The following is a 15,299-nucleotide window of genomic DNA, read 5'->3' on the forward strand; positions in this document are numbered from 1 at the left end:
CTGTGATTACTGAGCTCACTGATTTAATGAGAAAGTCTGTACTGGAGTGAAATAAAAAAATCATAACCATCACCTCTAATCTACTGGATCTCAGACCAAAGCAAAAGTAAATAAGTTAGTGTCATTTTTAACAAACTTAAAAATATTGAAAATAAAAGGGCCAGTTAACTTCATTAATATACTGTTGCAGTATTCTTTAAAAGAAAAGTATCTCAGCTTGCACTAAAATGAGATTCATTCTCATAAAGTGGGAGAATAGGATGTGCGCGTGTGGATTGTGGGGAGTGTTACAGAGAAAGCAAAATGGGGGTAGAATACTGTAACTATCAAAGTGTTAACAAATTTCCCAAACATCCCAGATGCTTGCAATTCCGCAAACATCTTTAACAACATAGCTTTAAAATTAAATTTTATAAACATTATGGGTAATGCTTTAATAGTATGCAAATTGCAATGTAGTCAGTAGTTGCAACGCTGACCTCTCAGCAATACAAATATTTTACATTTAAAATAGTTATCTTTTTACAGTTCCTTCTACTTCAGTAGGTGTCAGGTGCTTCCAGAGGCTTCTCATCTAAGGATCATAAATAAGCTCAAAGGAGCAGCAGCCTGTTTGCTTTTTGTACATGGCAAGGTAACTGTATGAATCAATACGTTAAGCTATATATTTTGCTGTTGCTACAGTAACTTCCAGTCTTTTCTACTATTTTTTTTAACTTTCTCAAATTATTTTGCAAATTTTCAGTTTTGAACTTTCCTTAAAAAAAACAAACAAACAAAAACCAACAAACCACCAGAGGAAAGTATTAAGCCTGCATTTCACAGTTTTTTGTTACCTACATTAATTAAGTAGGTAGATTTTATCCACTTTCATAGTGTGTTCTTTCTTGATCTTGAAGGGAAAAGAAAGTCCTGTTTTTGTGTCTGCACGATTTTTCATTGTTAGTAGCTGAATGCATAAAAATTCAGAAAAAATATTATTTCTCCCAGTAGGAGGAGGGAAAGTGATGTTATAATATATATTTTTTTATAGTTAGAAAACATTCCCTCCCTAGGGATAATAAAACACTAAATAGGTGTATATCCTAGGCGTGGTGAGAATCCCCTTCAATTTCAGAACAAGTCAGATGGATGTTCAGTGACCATCTTCAAGGTACAGTCTATGTATGTGTTTGGACTTGAAAATGTTTGACTTCAAATCTTGAATCAAAAGGAGAAAGATAGACTTTAGCTTGACATTTCTTCAATTTTGTGGGTCACTATGTACAGGAAATAGTGGAACAAGTTGTTAAAAGAAATCTTTGTAATTAATGTAATAAATATGAAACATTTGTCAAGCATGTGAAAGTTTAAAGTACAACTACTTGAAAAAATTTCAAAATGTTAAGGCAGTACTTAAAGTAATTTTGTTACCATGTAACATGCTAACAAATTATGCAGTATAACATTTCATATCTTTTCTCTACTACGGCATCATTTTTCTACTCGTTACTGCATTTTATGTAGGTTTCTTTCAGCATGATGAGAAACAGAAATGTGCAAAAATCTCAGTTCATTAACAAATGTCAAAACATAAAACAGGAATGATATAACAGTATGGTAACTGTGCACAGTTTGCTTCAAAAGTAATGCCTCCTATTTATTTCCATAGAAACTACTACAGATACAAAGAGCACAACAGCACTATGTGATAGAGCAAGTTCTCATCTACAAAACGCTATTTTTTCAATACAGTCACCACTATTAGCTATGCATTTTTGCCGGCAACGAACAAAAGCCTTCATGCCACGCTCATAGAAATCTGCCCCAGCAGCAGTGAACCACTGTCACTGTTGCCACTGCTGAAACACACCAGCCACTGCCTCTGTGTGCTTACACCAACTGTTTGGTCTCCATAAATGTTCAGCAAGTGTTGATGAATGTCACCAGTTGCCATTTTTTTCTTCATGGAGAAATTCAGTTATACACCTCTGCTTCATACACACTTCCATGTCAGAGCCACTTTGTCAGACTACCCCTCTGCTGTCGTCTGTTGCACAGCAACAGAATGTATCAAAATGTTAGTGGGAGGGTTCAACCTCTACTGCCATGCCAACATTATCCACCTCTGACGTCGTGGGGCAACATAATAAAACAGAAGGCATTACTTTTGGAGCAGCCCTTGTAATTGAAAGTCTATGTTTAATGTAAAAGTAACATCAGATTTATGCACTGTAAGTTTAAAGAAGTAAATAATTACCTTATATTTACTTCAAAATAGGTGGTTTTTTTAAACAGGAATTTCAAATAACTTGGAAGCCACTTTCTACAAATTATTCATAGGGATTCTCTTCACTATAAGTCAGTGAAGCTTCCAGCAGAGAGAAAAGATTCCTCCAAAATATGCACAAAGTAGAACTCTGAGGAAAAAAATTCAAGAAAAAGACCATAACGTTTCTGATACGAGCTCAGTCATGCCTTCCTGTGGTAGGCTGGCTGTTCTTTCTCTAGGAGGATTTGGTTCCACAGGAACCTTTCCTCAGTCATTTTAGAAATGACCGTGCCCACCGCTGCAAGGCTGGGGGCAGAGGAAGATGCATGATCACTCTGGAGTTTCTTCTGCATGTGTTCACTGTCTGGAATTTTGAACTTCTGTGCCTTTAACCTTAAGAGTTGCCTTTTGAATGCCCACACCTACTGATCTAGTTAGATGCGTGGCCCGTACATGTGGTTTGCTACTCAACCCATTATGGAAGCGTTAGAAATATCAGTGCAAATTCTTCATAGTCTCTTTTTAAGCCACTTTGTTGTTCTAAAGGTGCTAACAGAGAGAATGGTAGGACTGTACAAGTAATTGAGGTTTTAATTAAATAAGATAAAGTTTGCAATTTTAGCACGTTGAGGAAAGAATTCCAGTGTCTGATTAGTCTTTCTACTTCCTGACTGCTTGGGGGTCTTTGATATTAAACATAGCATTTCTGTGTTCTGACCTCCCCCTTGCAAACTGTTGGCTTACTGGGCTGGAAAAAAAAGAAAACGCAGAAGGTTGTATTGATAAATTGTTATTTTAATAGGATAACTTTGACAGGGTTTGTAGGACTGGGACTGCTGGGGGCTTCCAGTGGCATTCTGAGTGGTGTCAGTGAAGAAGGCTGGAAGGCATGTGGCAGTTTTGATGAAATGTACTCTAACCATTGTATTGATGTGTTCAGATGGATCTGAATCTTTGTTAATTTGTGTCCTGCTGGTTCTTAGGAAGAACTATTCTGTCATCCCAACCTTCTCTGTGTAAGCTTCCTTGTCAGAGCAAACCTATTCTCCACCTGGTCCCTGACTTTTGCAAACCCCTTTTGTATCCTCAAGATGCAGACCTGCAAAACAAAAAAAAAAAGTACCAAAAGATACTGTCTATTGTTCAATTTTCATTCTTACTATGATTTTTTTTATTCACAATTTTGGGATGCTATTGTCAGAAACTATTCACAGTCCTGGAAGTCTCAGGAGAGATTATTCCTTTCATACTTTCCTTTAATGCTTTTTGGTATTTGTGATAAAAGGAACTACTCTGGATTAACAGCTGAGATCTGTTTGATGCACAAGACATGCCACACTCCTGTAGAGTATTTAATTTTACACTGAACAGAACCAAAGGCAGGGGGCAGTCAGGAATTAGACACCAGAGGTCCAGATTTGAAATTAACAGCATGATCTGGACACCTCCGTGGATTTGGTCAGACAGTGCTGCTGAGGCCACTTTACTGATTTGAGTTTGCACTCCACAGTCCTGAAGTCACAGGTCATGTTCTTACCCTTTATAATAAAAGAGCAAAAAAACCTCTGTGTTTCTGAAAGGCAAGGGAAACCCTGCAACAAAAATGTATTGCTGCCTTTTTGTTCCTTGATGTTATTTCTGATGACTTTGGGAGCTGGCTGAGAAGGTAGTCCTGTCTTGCTGTAACACAACCCTATTCTAAAATTTCATCTTACACCTCCTGTGGACAGGCATAAAATTTACAGTAATGTTACTGCTGATGTTTAAACTCCACAAGGAGTTTAGGTACCTTGATAAGTAAGATTGCTGTTGCCTTGTAATTTTTGTGTTTTTTTTCTATGCAGAGGTTTCACATTGTTATGATTTTAGTTTTAGTACACTGAAAAATATAGTGATAAAATTATTACTGATATAAAGCATTTCTGAGATTTATGATGATAAATACACTTTGCTAAGATTTTTAACTGGTAACAGGCCTGCCCTGATTAACATAATTAATTTCTTGCATGATCAAAACACAACATGTCCTTTGTAATAGGACCATCAGATGTTCAGCTTTCATAAACACATTCTACAATATAGGATTATTTTTTAATCTGATTTCAGTCCTGAAGAGAGAGAGCAAATGAAGGATGTGAAAGGTAGGGGAACCAAAAGCAGAAAGGGTAACACACTAAGAAAGAAGTTAACTGCAGCAAGATCTCTGTTTAAATTTTGCAGAGGAAGAAATGAAGAAAAATAAAAGTGAAAAAAACCTGATCAACAGATATTTGTTACACAATGCCAGTTTAAATACATAGGTGACTTCTTGGAAGTCCTGTTTCTACCCTTAGTGTTTTCAGCAATGGAAGATTTTGCTGTCTGACTGTGTGGATGGAGTGGTGGATGATCAAATATGTACAGTCTTTGGTAAAATTCTTGCTGAGAACTCTTTCTGTCAGCTACATCTCCATGAGAGATACTTTGTGCTGTGTATTCAATGTCATTTTATTCAGTAGCTGCGTTGGAGACAGTCTGTTTCATGTTCTGTAACTATAGCTTGTCCATAAATTTATAATGTGGACATACAGCCAGAATACTGTGACAGAAAACAGGAAAAAAAAAGTTCTTGAATGCACAGATATGACCACATAAGTGCTACTGTAATCAACTTATTTCCTGTTAGGAGTTAATCCCAATTCTATGTGTGGATATAAATTACAAGAATATGAAGTGTGTTGAGCTGGGATGTGCATCCTTTTAGACAGATGCATCTGAGTTTATTTCTATAAAACATACATATAGATGAACATTCTAAGTCTACATGCTGCAGAATGCCATCTGACCACCTCACTTTTTGGTGAAAGATGGAACTTGTGCTTTAAAAGAAAGTATTTTTATCTATCTTAAGTTCAACTAATGGCAGAGGAATTAAATTGTCTGTATATATATGTAATTCTATAGTAATACTGTCTAGTGTACGAATGATACAGCTTTTTGAAAGCATTGTAGAGAAGGGATAATGCAAGATAGGATAACTTCCTAATGCAAAATCAACTGCATATAGTATACTGTATAACACAAAATAGTTTGCATGCAACAACATAGTTAATAATAGAAGACTTGTGATCCCTATGAAATAGTGTTTGAAAATATCAGACCAATTCAGAGATACTTATTCTAGCACACTTCCATATAAAAATGGTTTTCAGCGCATCACCACTACACTGAGTTCTTATCTCCAATTTACATTGGTGTAAGTTTTAAGTCTCTCATTTGACACTCTATATGTAACGTTTCAATCCCCTTCCTCTCACATTAAGAGCCATTATCCCATGTCTTGTCTTTCTCCACTTCAGAATAAGGTCATTCTAACATGTAGGTCTAACAAGAAATACAATGTATTTTCATTGATTGGTATTGTCTCTGATTACCACTTTGTGTTATGTAGTGATCTGTATAGTAAAGGACGTTCTGTGTTGTCATGCAAAGCCAGTCCTAAGGAATAGGCTCCCTCAGTTTATTTATAAGCTCTTGCATTTTAAAAAATGAGCCCCTTGAAGATAGTCTTGAAAATATTTACTGTTATTAACCCATCACTAAATCTGAATATTTGGCACTATTGTAGAAAATCTTCAGTTTTCCCACAGACACTACTCTTTTTTCTTAGTTTTGTTCAGAAATAGGATTATCCAGGCTCAGAAATATCAGCATTGTGACATTTGATTATTGAAAATATCTTAGTTTAATTTACAACTGAATATTGTAAATTAATTCCTTCTTGGTAGGACAGTGACTGTTAGAGAGTTTGTGTTACCAAACAAAGCTTGTCATCTTTGTGATTACGTCTTTGTTGTAGAAACAATCACTTAAAATGAGACCATGAAGCCATGAAGTACAAAACAGCCATGCATCATTTTTTGCTTTTTTTCTTCTCTTTTTTTTTTTTCTGCATGGTCAGTCTCTCAGTTCTCACTCCCACTTTTGCTTTAGGATATTAAGAGTAAATGAATGATTGCCTTCTCTCCAATTTCTAATATGTGTATGTGGAATGATGCATATCTTAGCATGCTAGACATCCAAATCCATAGCAGCATGTTTGTGATAGAGACTTGAGTTTTCAGAGTTTCCTTAAGTCACACAAAAACACTTGTAGGGCAGTCTGAAAATGGACTCTCAAAGTAAACTAGACGGTAACAGTAGCCATTCTGTCTTTGGTTAGCAATTAAAGAAGGTGCTACTGCATTGTGCCAGCATACTGCAGAAGTGTTCTTTCATTATCACTAAAGATTTTAAGATGAAAATAAACTGCAATATATTTATTACACACATGCTATGCACTATTTTCTAAATTGTGCTTTTTGTCTTTTCAGCTTCTGCAGAATGTAGAATGCTTTTTGAGACTTAAGCTGATCAATAGCTACTTGAGTTCTTCAAAGCCTCTCTGGATTTTCAGTTGATATCAGTAGAATGGACGAAAAAATGCTTAAGCACAGCAGTTAGATGGATGAATTTATACTGAAAAGAAATCAGGGAGATCCATCTGAAACTGTACACTGCCACAGAGTTGCTGTAAGCATTTGCAATAGTTGAAGATGTCAGTTGGGTGTAAAAACAAAGATAGTTGATTTATAGAGGGATAATATTTCTGAGGTATGAGAACTGGGGAAAAACTTGTATTGAGAATTCATAGTGTATGATTTTAATGGAGTTCAAAATCCTTGGTACAACATGACCTCGTAACAGTGAAGAGCAGTGGATACTCATTCATTTCTCTCCATATATTTACTTTCTCTTTCCATCCTGTTCTTTTTCTCCCACTATTCTATTTTATCCTCCATTTGCTTCTCTTATTTTTCATATCTATTCAAGTTTTTATCTATTTACAAACATGTTGTCAAGTTAAGAGATTGAAAAATCTGTGAAAAGATTCTTGCTTATTCTTTCCCCTTTTCTCTTTTAAGATGCAGAGGAAACTGGGGGGATAGAAGGCATAGGAATTAGAAAATGTTCCCCAGAATTATCTCAAGTATTGGGATAGTTATGCTATTTCTCAAATAGCACATGTCATATCAATTAGAGATAAGTTTTAATTAACACATGAGGTGTTCCTGAGTCTAGGCTGCATGTGATTTTCCTGCTTTTGCATGACTTGGGGGGAAGTGTTTGGTTTTGTTTTGTGTATATATTTGAAAGAACAGGAAAAATAAATCATAGGGAAAAAAAAGCAAGAAGTATAATCACTTATCTCCATTTCCATGTCCATCCTGAAAATGAGGGACATTATTTGCTTAAAATTTTCCAGATGGTTTCAATTCTAGGCTTAAAATGGAGATGGAAGATTTTTTTTGTTAAGGTAGTTGCTTTGGAAAGTCAAAAAAAAAATTGTTGTCGGGCATAGCTAAAATGAAAATAACTACTGAATAGGTCCTTTCTGGTAAAAATAAATTAAAAGAGAAAATTCATAGCCTTATGTGAACAGCACAAAATACTTACCTGAAAGATTCACCTGGCTGGTGAAGAATCCTTCCAAAAATTAAATTCAATCAGGAGTTCCTGTAATGTATGGAAAGAGACTGTTCATCACCTTAGTGGGAATATGTACTGGAGGTAGGAGAGGAACAGGAAGTTGATGTGTTTATTGCTTCTTTTTTTTTTCATTTCTGAGTTGTATGAACAGTTTTACTTACAATTTCTGAAAGTAGTGTGTTTTGCAGCCCTTTCTACCCTTAGTAGCCTACTCTGAACAACTGGCCAGACCCATCTAGTTTTATATGCAATTAATGCTTTCATTGGTAACCCTGCCTGGTTTCATTTTCCACTATTTTGGTGTAGGTATGAAAAGCTTGTATTTCACTTATGTATGCTCTAAAAGACCTGAGTGGCTTACTTGGAATTTTTATCTACTATATCCTTGGAATATTTGCTATTTTTCTTTAATTTCTCAAAAACATTGGGAATTACCGACGAACAAAATGAATTTCAGTGTAAAAAGCCACTGGGAGATAAAGCTTTTAAGCGTAAGAAAGATAAATTTGAAAAGGAAGTGGAATTTTCAAATGAGCTGTATTTTTACTCATAAAAATAGCATCAATGCTAAAGAAAGGCATAAGCAACTATGCATAACTTATGACATGCTTAAAAAGATATGTGAACCTTCTTTTGGACCTTCTCCACTGCCACTCTTCAGTGCCTACTTCCCTTCACTTGCCAGCATTTTTCTTTAGTCTGGATTTTGCGCATTTCCGTTCTTCTCTCCAGCACTTTCTCTCTTTTGTCTCTGTACAGCTGCCATTCCACAGCCTGGTAACTCTGTCGTGCTGTCAGCAACCAAGCAAACTCTTCAATTCCCTGCCTGCAGCAGTAGAAAATGCAAGAGTCCTTACACAGAATTTCCTCCATTTGTTACATTTGCTTGCCATAGTACCAAATAGTTAAGCAGGCATTTTCCTAATAGAAATGAGTGTGTAGTTATGCAGAAGTAGCAGTTTTTGAAACATCATCAGAATTTGTAATGTGTTTTTCTTTCAGAGAGGCATATTAAAAGAAAACAATAGCAGATTGGTCCCAAAGTGCTTTTGAACTTACTCTACCCTCTGTTCGTTTCCCTTTTCCTAGGGGCAAGTGTGGCACACAGCAGATTTCATCTTCTTATCGTCTGGTTCTCTGAGCCCCAGAATCAAACTGATCACCACAGCTGCACAAAATAAAGTGTCTTTTCAAGAAGTTATGATTCCAAATATTATTCAACATTCTTTTGGCCAGGCGTAGAGTTTGATGGAGAACAGCACTTTTAACTCATTGCCTTCATCTTTGCAGTCAAAATTGCTGAGCAGTTGGATGCCAGTTATGGGAAAGCAGAATGTGACTAATACCGATTTCGTTTGTTTTGTTTACACTTGCTGCTTAAAACAAAAATACTTAACATGGTTATCATGAAACACAGGCAAAGTGTTAAACAGATAAGTGTTGAAGCCTCTGATAAATATTTGTTTACGTATCTACATGTAGACATTTGTATGCAACATTTGATTGGATATACGTGTCATGGAATATCTACCACATTCTCTGATAGTTACCTAAACTTAAATACTGGGCTTTTGTCTGACTCACTGGTTCAGCCTTTTTGACTGTCATGCAAAGAGAAAAATGATAGTGTGAATACTCCTCTTAAAATCTTTGCAATGCAGAAGTAGCTGTTTTAAATACATTCTTTCTGAATTAAAAAAAAGTTCTGTTTTTTGTCTTTGTTTTCTTTCTCTAGGCTGAGGTTCAGCTATGCTATCTGGAAGCACAAAGAGATGCTGTTGAACAGATGTCCTTAAAGCTGTACAGTGAGCAATACAACAGTAGTAGCAAGCGAAAGGAAGAGTTTGCTGATATGTCAAAAGTTCATGCAGTGGGAAGTAATGGGTAGGGAACTATTCTTTTTGTTGTTTTATTCTCACTGATCTGTATCATTTTTTACGTGATATACTGTTTCTTACTTCTGGTTAACCAAACCTTTTCTTCCTAGGTTGAGAAGCAGTGAAAAGCTTTGTCATATATTAATGCAAAAATTAATCTGCTGTGGATAATGTACCCAAATCATGGTTTGTTCATAGAACTACCTAACTCTATCTAGACACAATCCGTTATTTCAATTAAAAATAAAAGTAATGCCCTTTCACTTCAGGCTCTTCTCCTTTTATGTCTTCATGTCTTTTAATTTCTTAGCATATTACAACCTTCTATACAAGTTTAAATATACAGGTCTTTATAACTTGTTAATACCACTGTAAGACAGTTCTCTGTAATCGTAACTATACTGGTGACTAGGGAAGTTGAATATGGACCTAAAGTACACATATATCTTACATACATATAATATGCATTTATGTATATGTTATACATACACACACGTATATGTAAGTGAGGTTAAAATTCCCAATTTTGCACTTCAATAAAGCAGCAATTTTAACTCTTTTCATATGTTTAACTGTTTTCTTGGAAATCTGAGAAAAGAATCTTAGACAGATTCATCACAGAAAAGGAGTCTTGAATGGCTGCCTTTTTCACAACAAAGAGAATTTGTTGTAGCTCTGGTTTAAGAGTTTTGCTTTAAGATGTCTGACAACTCTAAATGTACACAAGGACATACCTGTTAGTTTGTAACAGTATGGGGCAAAAGAAGTTCAAAAGAGCTAGCACTAGCATAATAGCATACATCCTCATCCCGATACAAGTTTTCTAGTAACCAGAAAATTCAGTAGAACTTTTACTTTCAACTTCATATGAAAGGAATATCACTGACCAAGGTGCTCTTCATCCCTGTAACTTCCTTTAACAACTGTTAACTCAGTGTTGAGGTCTTGGAAATACAGTTTTATTAAATTACCAACTGTAAGGATAAATGAGTCTTGTAAACATCCCCTCATATTATACAGAAAGATGACTGTTTTAGAAAAGTTGATGTGGGCTAATTATGTAGGATTACTGAGATCTTGATTACTTATGCAGAAATCTGTCAGTTTCTCAAACATGCTAGAGCAGCTATTGCTAGCTTTAAAAATAATTTGTTCAGAATTGATATGTATATGTATATAAATGAGTATTGAGGGCTAAATGTTCAAAAACAGCTTCTAATTTTGCATCTAGAGTTGAATGTGAACAAGACTTGAGGTTGGAATTTTGTGTGGGATGCAAGACTGTAAGACAGTAACAGAGAGTTGCTTTTATTGAGGATAAAGGATATAGAGAAAGCGTTAAGCCTGAGAAAATCCAGTCTGTTACTGTACATATCATACTTGTGAAGCAGATAGGGAGGCTCTTGTCTGTATTTGTCTGTACTCATATTTTCCTGCTTATTACGGGTAATGATGATCTAGTGGTGTTCTCTGTTTCTGTGCTGTGGCAACTTTTCTTGGCCATTGTGACCATCTCAGCCCTTGTAGGCTCAGCAGCTGATTGAAGGGCCAAAGGATGTGAGGAAAATAGACACACCATGTATTTAGCCATTATAGAAAACCTGGTGGGCTGAATTCAGACAGAAAGCTTCAATCTGAACCAGTTTGAGGTATTGTATTTAACACAATGGTAATGCCTTCCAGCTACAAATACATAGCTTTGAAAATAAATTTTATACAGCATTTCCCTACTGCAAAAAAACTGTGAACAGAAGTTCTGTAGTAGGATGAGCAGGTATCTGTTCCAGGATGACCAAGATCTCCACAGACAAGAAGCTGTTCAGCTAACTGGGAAAATTAAGGGTATCTGCCCATTACTTGTTGTGGACATTGGGCCCAGGAGAAAGAAGTATGCCTCCAGGGAGAACAAGAGTTACTGCAGATGGAGAATTGTTTATACAGTGAGTGGGTAGTGACTTTGTGCAGCAAACAGATAAACTGATATAGCAGTAGTAGTAGAAATGAGTATCTGCAGAACAGGGTGATGGCAGTTACTTTGTAAAGAACAAGATTTCCTGCAGTATAAACGTTATAATGACAATAGAGAGGGTTGTATGTATGGAATATAAAGACAATGTTAAGGTCAGAATTTTGATTTTTTTCTATATCCTTCTAATGAAGTCGTGTGTCTGGAAAGGATTTCCAAAAAATGATGATCCAGAAACCTGAAAGAACTTTTTGTCTGGCCCCCCCCCCTTTTTTTTTTGGCAGGCATACCAGCATGTTTACAGTATTTCTAAATACTATGTGAATGATGCCATCAAAGAAATAATACAAGCTGCAAGTGTGTGTTAGACATGGCAAAAAAGGCTGATAGAAATAGCTTCACATTCCTTTTTATTTATTAATGCTGCAGATGAGTTGGTTTTCTCATGAGAAAGGTGCTCATGAATTTTCATTCAAAATAATAAATTGATGTCCACATTTTAAGAAATATGTTTAGGGTTCAAGGGATTAAGTGTGCAACTCTGCATATCTGATTCCCTGTTTACCAAGGTAAAATATACTTCTTAATAACTAAAATGACATTATGTAGCTAATGATTTTAGCTTATTAACCAACAAACCTGTATAAAGAGAGCCCTTTAACATTAAAGCTTTTGTGTTGTTATCTACCAGACTTAAACTTTTCTACAGTTCTTTTGTCTGTAACGCAGACACAGTATTTCAGAGTTCATGCTGTCCTTCGCTCTACCTGTGGCAATATGAAAAAGATCTGCTAAGCCTAGAAGAAAAAACTATTCTCAACATAAGACATATTCAATATACCACATAAATACTGACAGGTACATTTTAATCTTAACATGTCACTGATACTATGTTTGCTGAATTCTCTAAATATCTTTTTAGCAACTTAATAACTTATATTTTTTTCCAGATAGTAATTAAAGAGTAGTTTGTATTTTCCATTTAGATTTGACATTCATTTTCAAGTAAAACCTTTGTTTTGAAAAACATCAAAATTATTTCAGAACTATTATAAATACTGCAGTCTATTTTTTTATTTTTATTTTTTTAAATATAGGTAATGCTTTTTAGTCTTCACTACCTTCAGGTTCAGGAAAATAAGGGCTATATATAGTTTGCTTAAAAGTGTTCCCATTTAAGTTTATTTTACAATCAGGAGAAAAAAAAATAGTGGCCCAAGATCTAAACTGTGGGGAAAAAAAAAAAAATCCCATCTTGGGATTTTTCCAATGAATCCTATTTCTCTCACTCTTTAGTTTGGTAGACGTTTAGAATGTTAGCTAGAAATCAAACTGTCCTGCTGTTTCCTAGTGCTTATCTGGGTTTTGTGAAGGTCAAGGAAAAGTGCTTTTGTGTGTCTTTAAAGATCAATTCATTCTCTTATACCAATAAATGGACAAATTTGGATTGTAACCAAAATGTGGATCAGTAGATATAAAGCAGGTGTTTGGATACAGCATGTATTCTGCACATTATACTGAAATCCCAGTTCACTTCCTGTTGCTGTTTCCATAGGCCCATCCCATCCCACTCTGGCATCAGAAGGCCATGAACATTGGATGTAGGCTTTGATTAAGTCAGCTTCATATTTTAATTCAAATATTTGACTGATACAAATGGACCAAGTCCAACCGAATCAGTACCAATTTACATTAAATGAAATTGAGCCTCTTGTATGATAAAACACGTGTTTTAATAAATGCCTGTCAGTTTTATGACACTGGATAATACTTGGATAAGACAGAAGGGGACTAAAGGATCACTAGATACTAAACATAAAGAATGGTTATACTCTTTTCAGAGGAAGAGATAAAGATTCAGTATCACTTCTAATACAGTATTCAAAATGGAGTTTAGTTTTATTTTAGTTTCAAAATGATATTTGAGAGAAATGGCTCCTGAAAGAGAAGAAAAGCCCTGAACTCCCAATGAAACTATTATGTTTCAACAATAGTACCTTCCCTTGTATGCTAGCTCTTCTCTATAATTGCACCATTGCTTATTTTCTAAGGACAGTGAGTAGTTTTAAGCAAGTACACCTCATAAATTATTGAGTAAAAGTACACTAAGTACAGTGGATTAAACTGGAGTTACTTCAAAAGCGGGAATCAACACTTGGGCATTATACAAGGCTTCCTTTATTGTCAGCTCGTTGAAAATAATACCAGAGAAGGCAAATAGTTTCCCATCTCTCCTTCTCTCCCACTTTCTCTTTTTCTTTCTTTCTTTCTACAAGCTGTCAAAATTACCATGCACGTGGTACTCTAGTTAATAACTGAAACTCTAATAGCATTAATAACGTTATAAACATGTTTAGTTTATTGTTTCTCTGTTGAAATACTGCTGTTTTTTTAATGGCATTGCTAAAGATACAGAAAGCTAAAATAGTTCTCAATAATTGGATAAACGAGCTTCAGTGGAACATGTACAATTGTTTGATCTGTCTTTTCTTTATACTACTGACAAGGCTTTTGTTAACTCCAATTTTGGATGTTTGGAGATCCCTTTCCAAAGGGTATCTTTTTGACGAATGTGCAGTTTTTTAGCATGTACCTTCTGTCTTGTACTATGGTGTTTGAGGAGAAACTATGCTTTACTTATTCACTAAGCTTTCAATGGAGAATCACATTAATCCTTTTAAGCTCCTTATTCTAATGATTTATTTTGTTGAAAACCGTAGTGATCCTCCTTTGAATTTTAATGATTGCTGGCTATTCAAGGATTCATTGTTTTGACTTCCTGTCCTTACCTTTGTTTCTTACATGTCTGTAGGGAACACCTGTCTAATACTGTATCTGGCCTTAGTTCTCACTGGCTTACCATATTCACTCAAGCCTATCTTAAGGCGTTAAGTTGAAATGCTAGCTGCTCATCCATGAAAATAAATGTAGGATATTTACTGAGATAGGCAGATAGACAGCAGAGGGATGGCTGAATGGATTGAGTCATTTTTCTGTGAAAATAATATTTTTTTATGAGTTGTATTGGAATGATTGTTGCAATGTTTACTCAATATGAAGTCAGCACTTTAAAAGCCATTAATCAACATTATCTGTGGAGGATTTCTATTTCGAAATTTTTGAAGCAAATGCAGTATGCCAACAGTTCTCAGGATTTGGCATCAGCCACTGAATTTAGGTCACAGCACTGGCTTAAATTAGATTTCAGTTTTCATTTTCCTCAACTCTGTATAAATACAGAATGTCTCTTTAGAAATATAACTAGGAACATCATGAGTTTTCAAGAATATATTATTCTAATACAAGATTTTTAACAACTACACTGTATTTATGCATAATACATTTTGTTCCTTATCTACAGCCTTTTGGACTTTGATTCAGAATACCAGGAGCTCTGGGATTGGCTGATTGACATGGAATCCATCGTGATGGACAGCCATGACCTGATGATGTCAGAGGAGCAGCAGCAGCATCTTTACAAGGTTAGCGCTACCGTTACTGCCTTTACCTAGCTATAGAAGATCTGATTAGCTTGACAAGTCTTTCTCTCACAGGATATCGCTGCGTTCATTGTATGTATCATGGTGTCTATTAGAATTCCTTTCCCTGTCCCCAACCTCATTTCCATCCCCCGTGAGCTGACAGGCAGCACCGACATCATAATTGCAAGAAAGTTCCCTTTATCACATTCTATTTG

General features: G+C 35.4%; 1 protein-coding gene across 3 annotated transcripts in view; it reads left to right on the forward strand.

Moving 5' to 3' along the window:
* AKAP6 (A-kinase anchoring protein 6) overlaps positions 1 to 15,299 on the forward strand; it is a 322,203-nt gene that overhangs the window by 221,009 nt on the left and 85,895 nt on the right. For all 3 annotated transcript variants that reach the window (XM_021402796.1, XM_021402797.1, XM_021402798.1), the window contains 2 exons: positions 9,495 to 9,643; positions 14,964 to 15,084. In XM_021402796.1, the coding sequence (XP_021258471.1) occupies positions 9,495 to 9,643; positions 14,964 to 15,084 (270 nt within the window). The remainder of the gene's footprint in view (positions 1 to 9,494; positions 9,644 to 14,963; positions 15,085 to 15,299) is intronic.

This window comes from Numida meleagris, chromosome 6 (assembly GCF_002078875.1).
Source record: "Numida meleagris isolate 19003 breed g44 Domestic line chromosome 6, NumMel1.0, whole genome shotgun sequence".
In the NCBI taxonomy this organism is placed as follows: Eukaryota; Metazoa; Chordata; class Aves; order Galliformes; family Numididae; genus Numida; species Numida meleagris.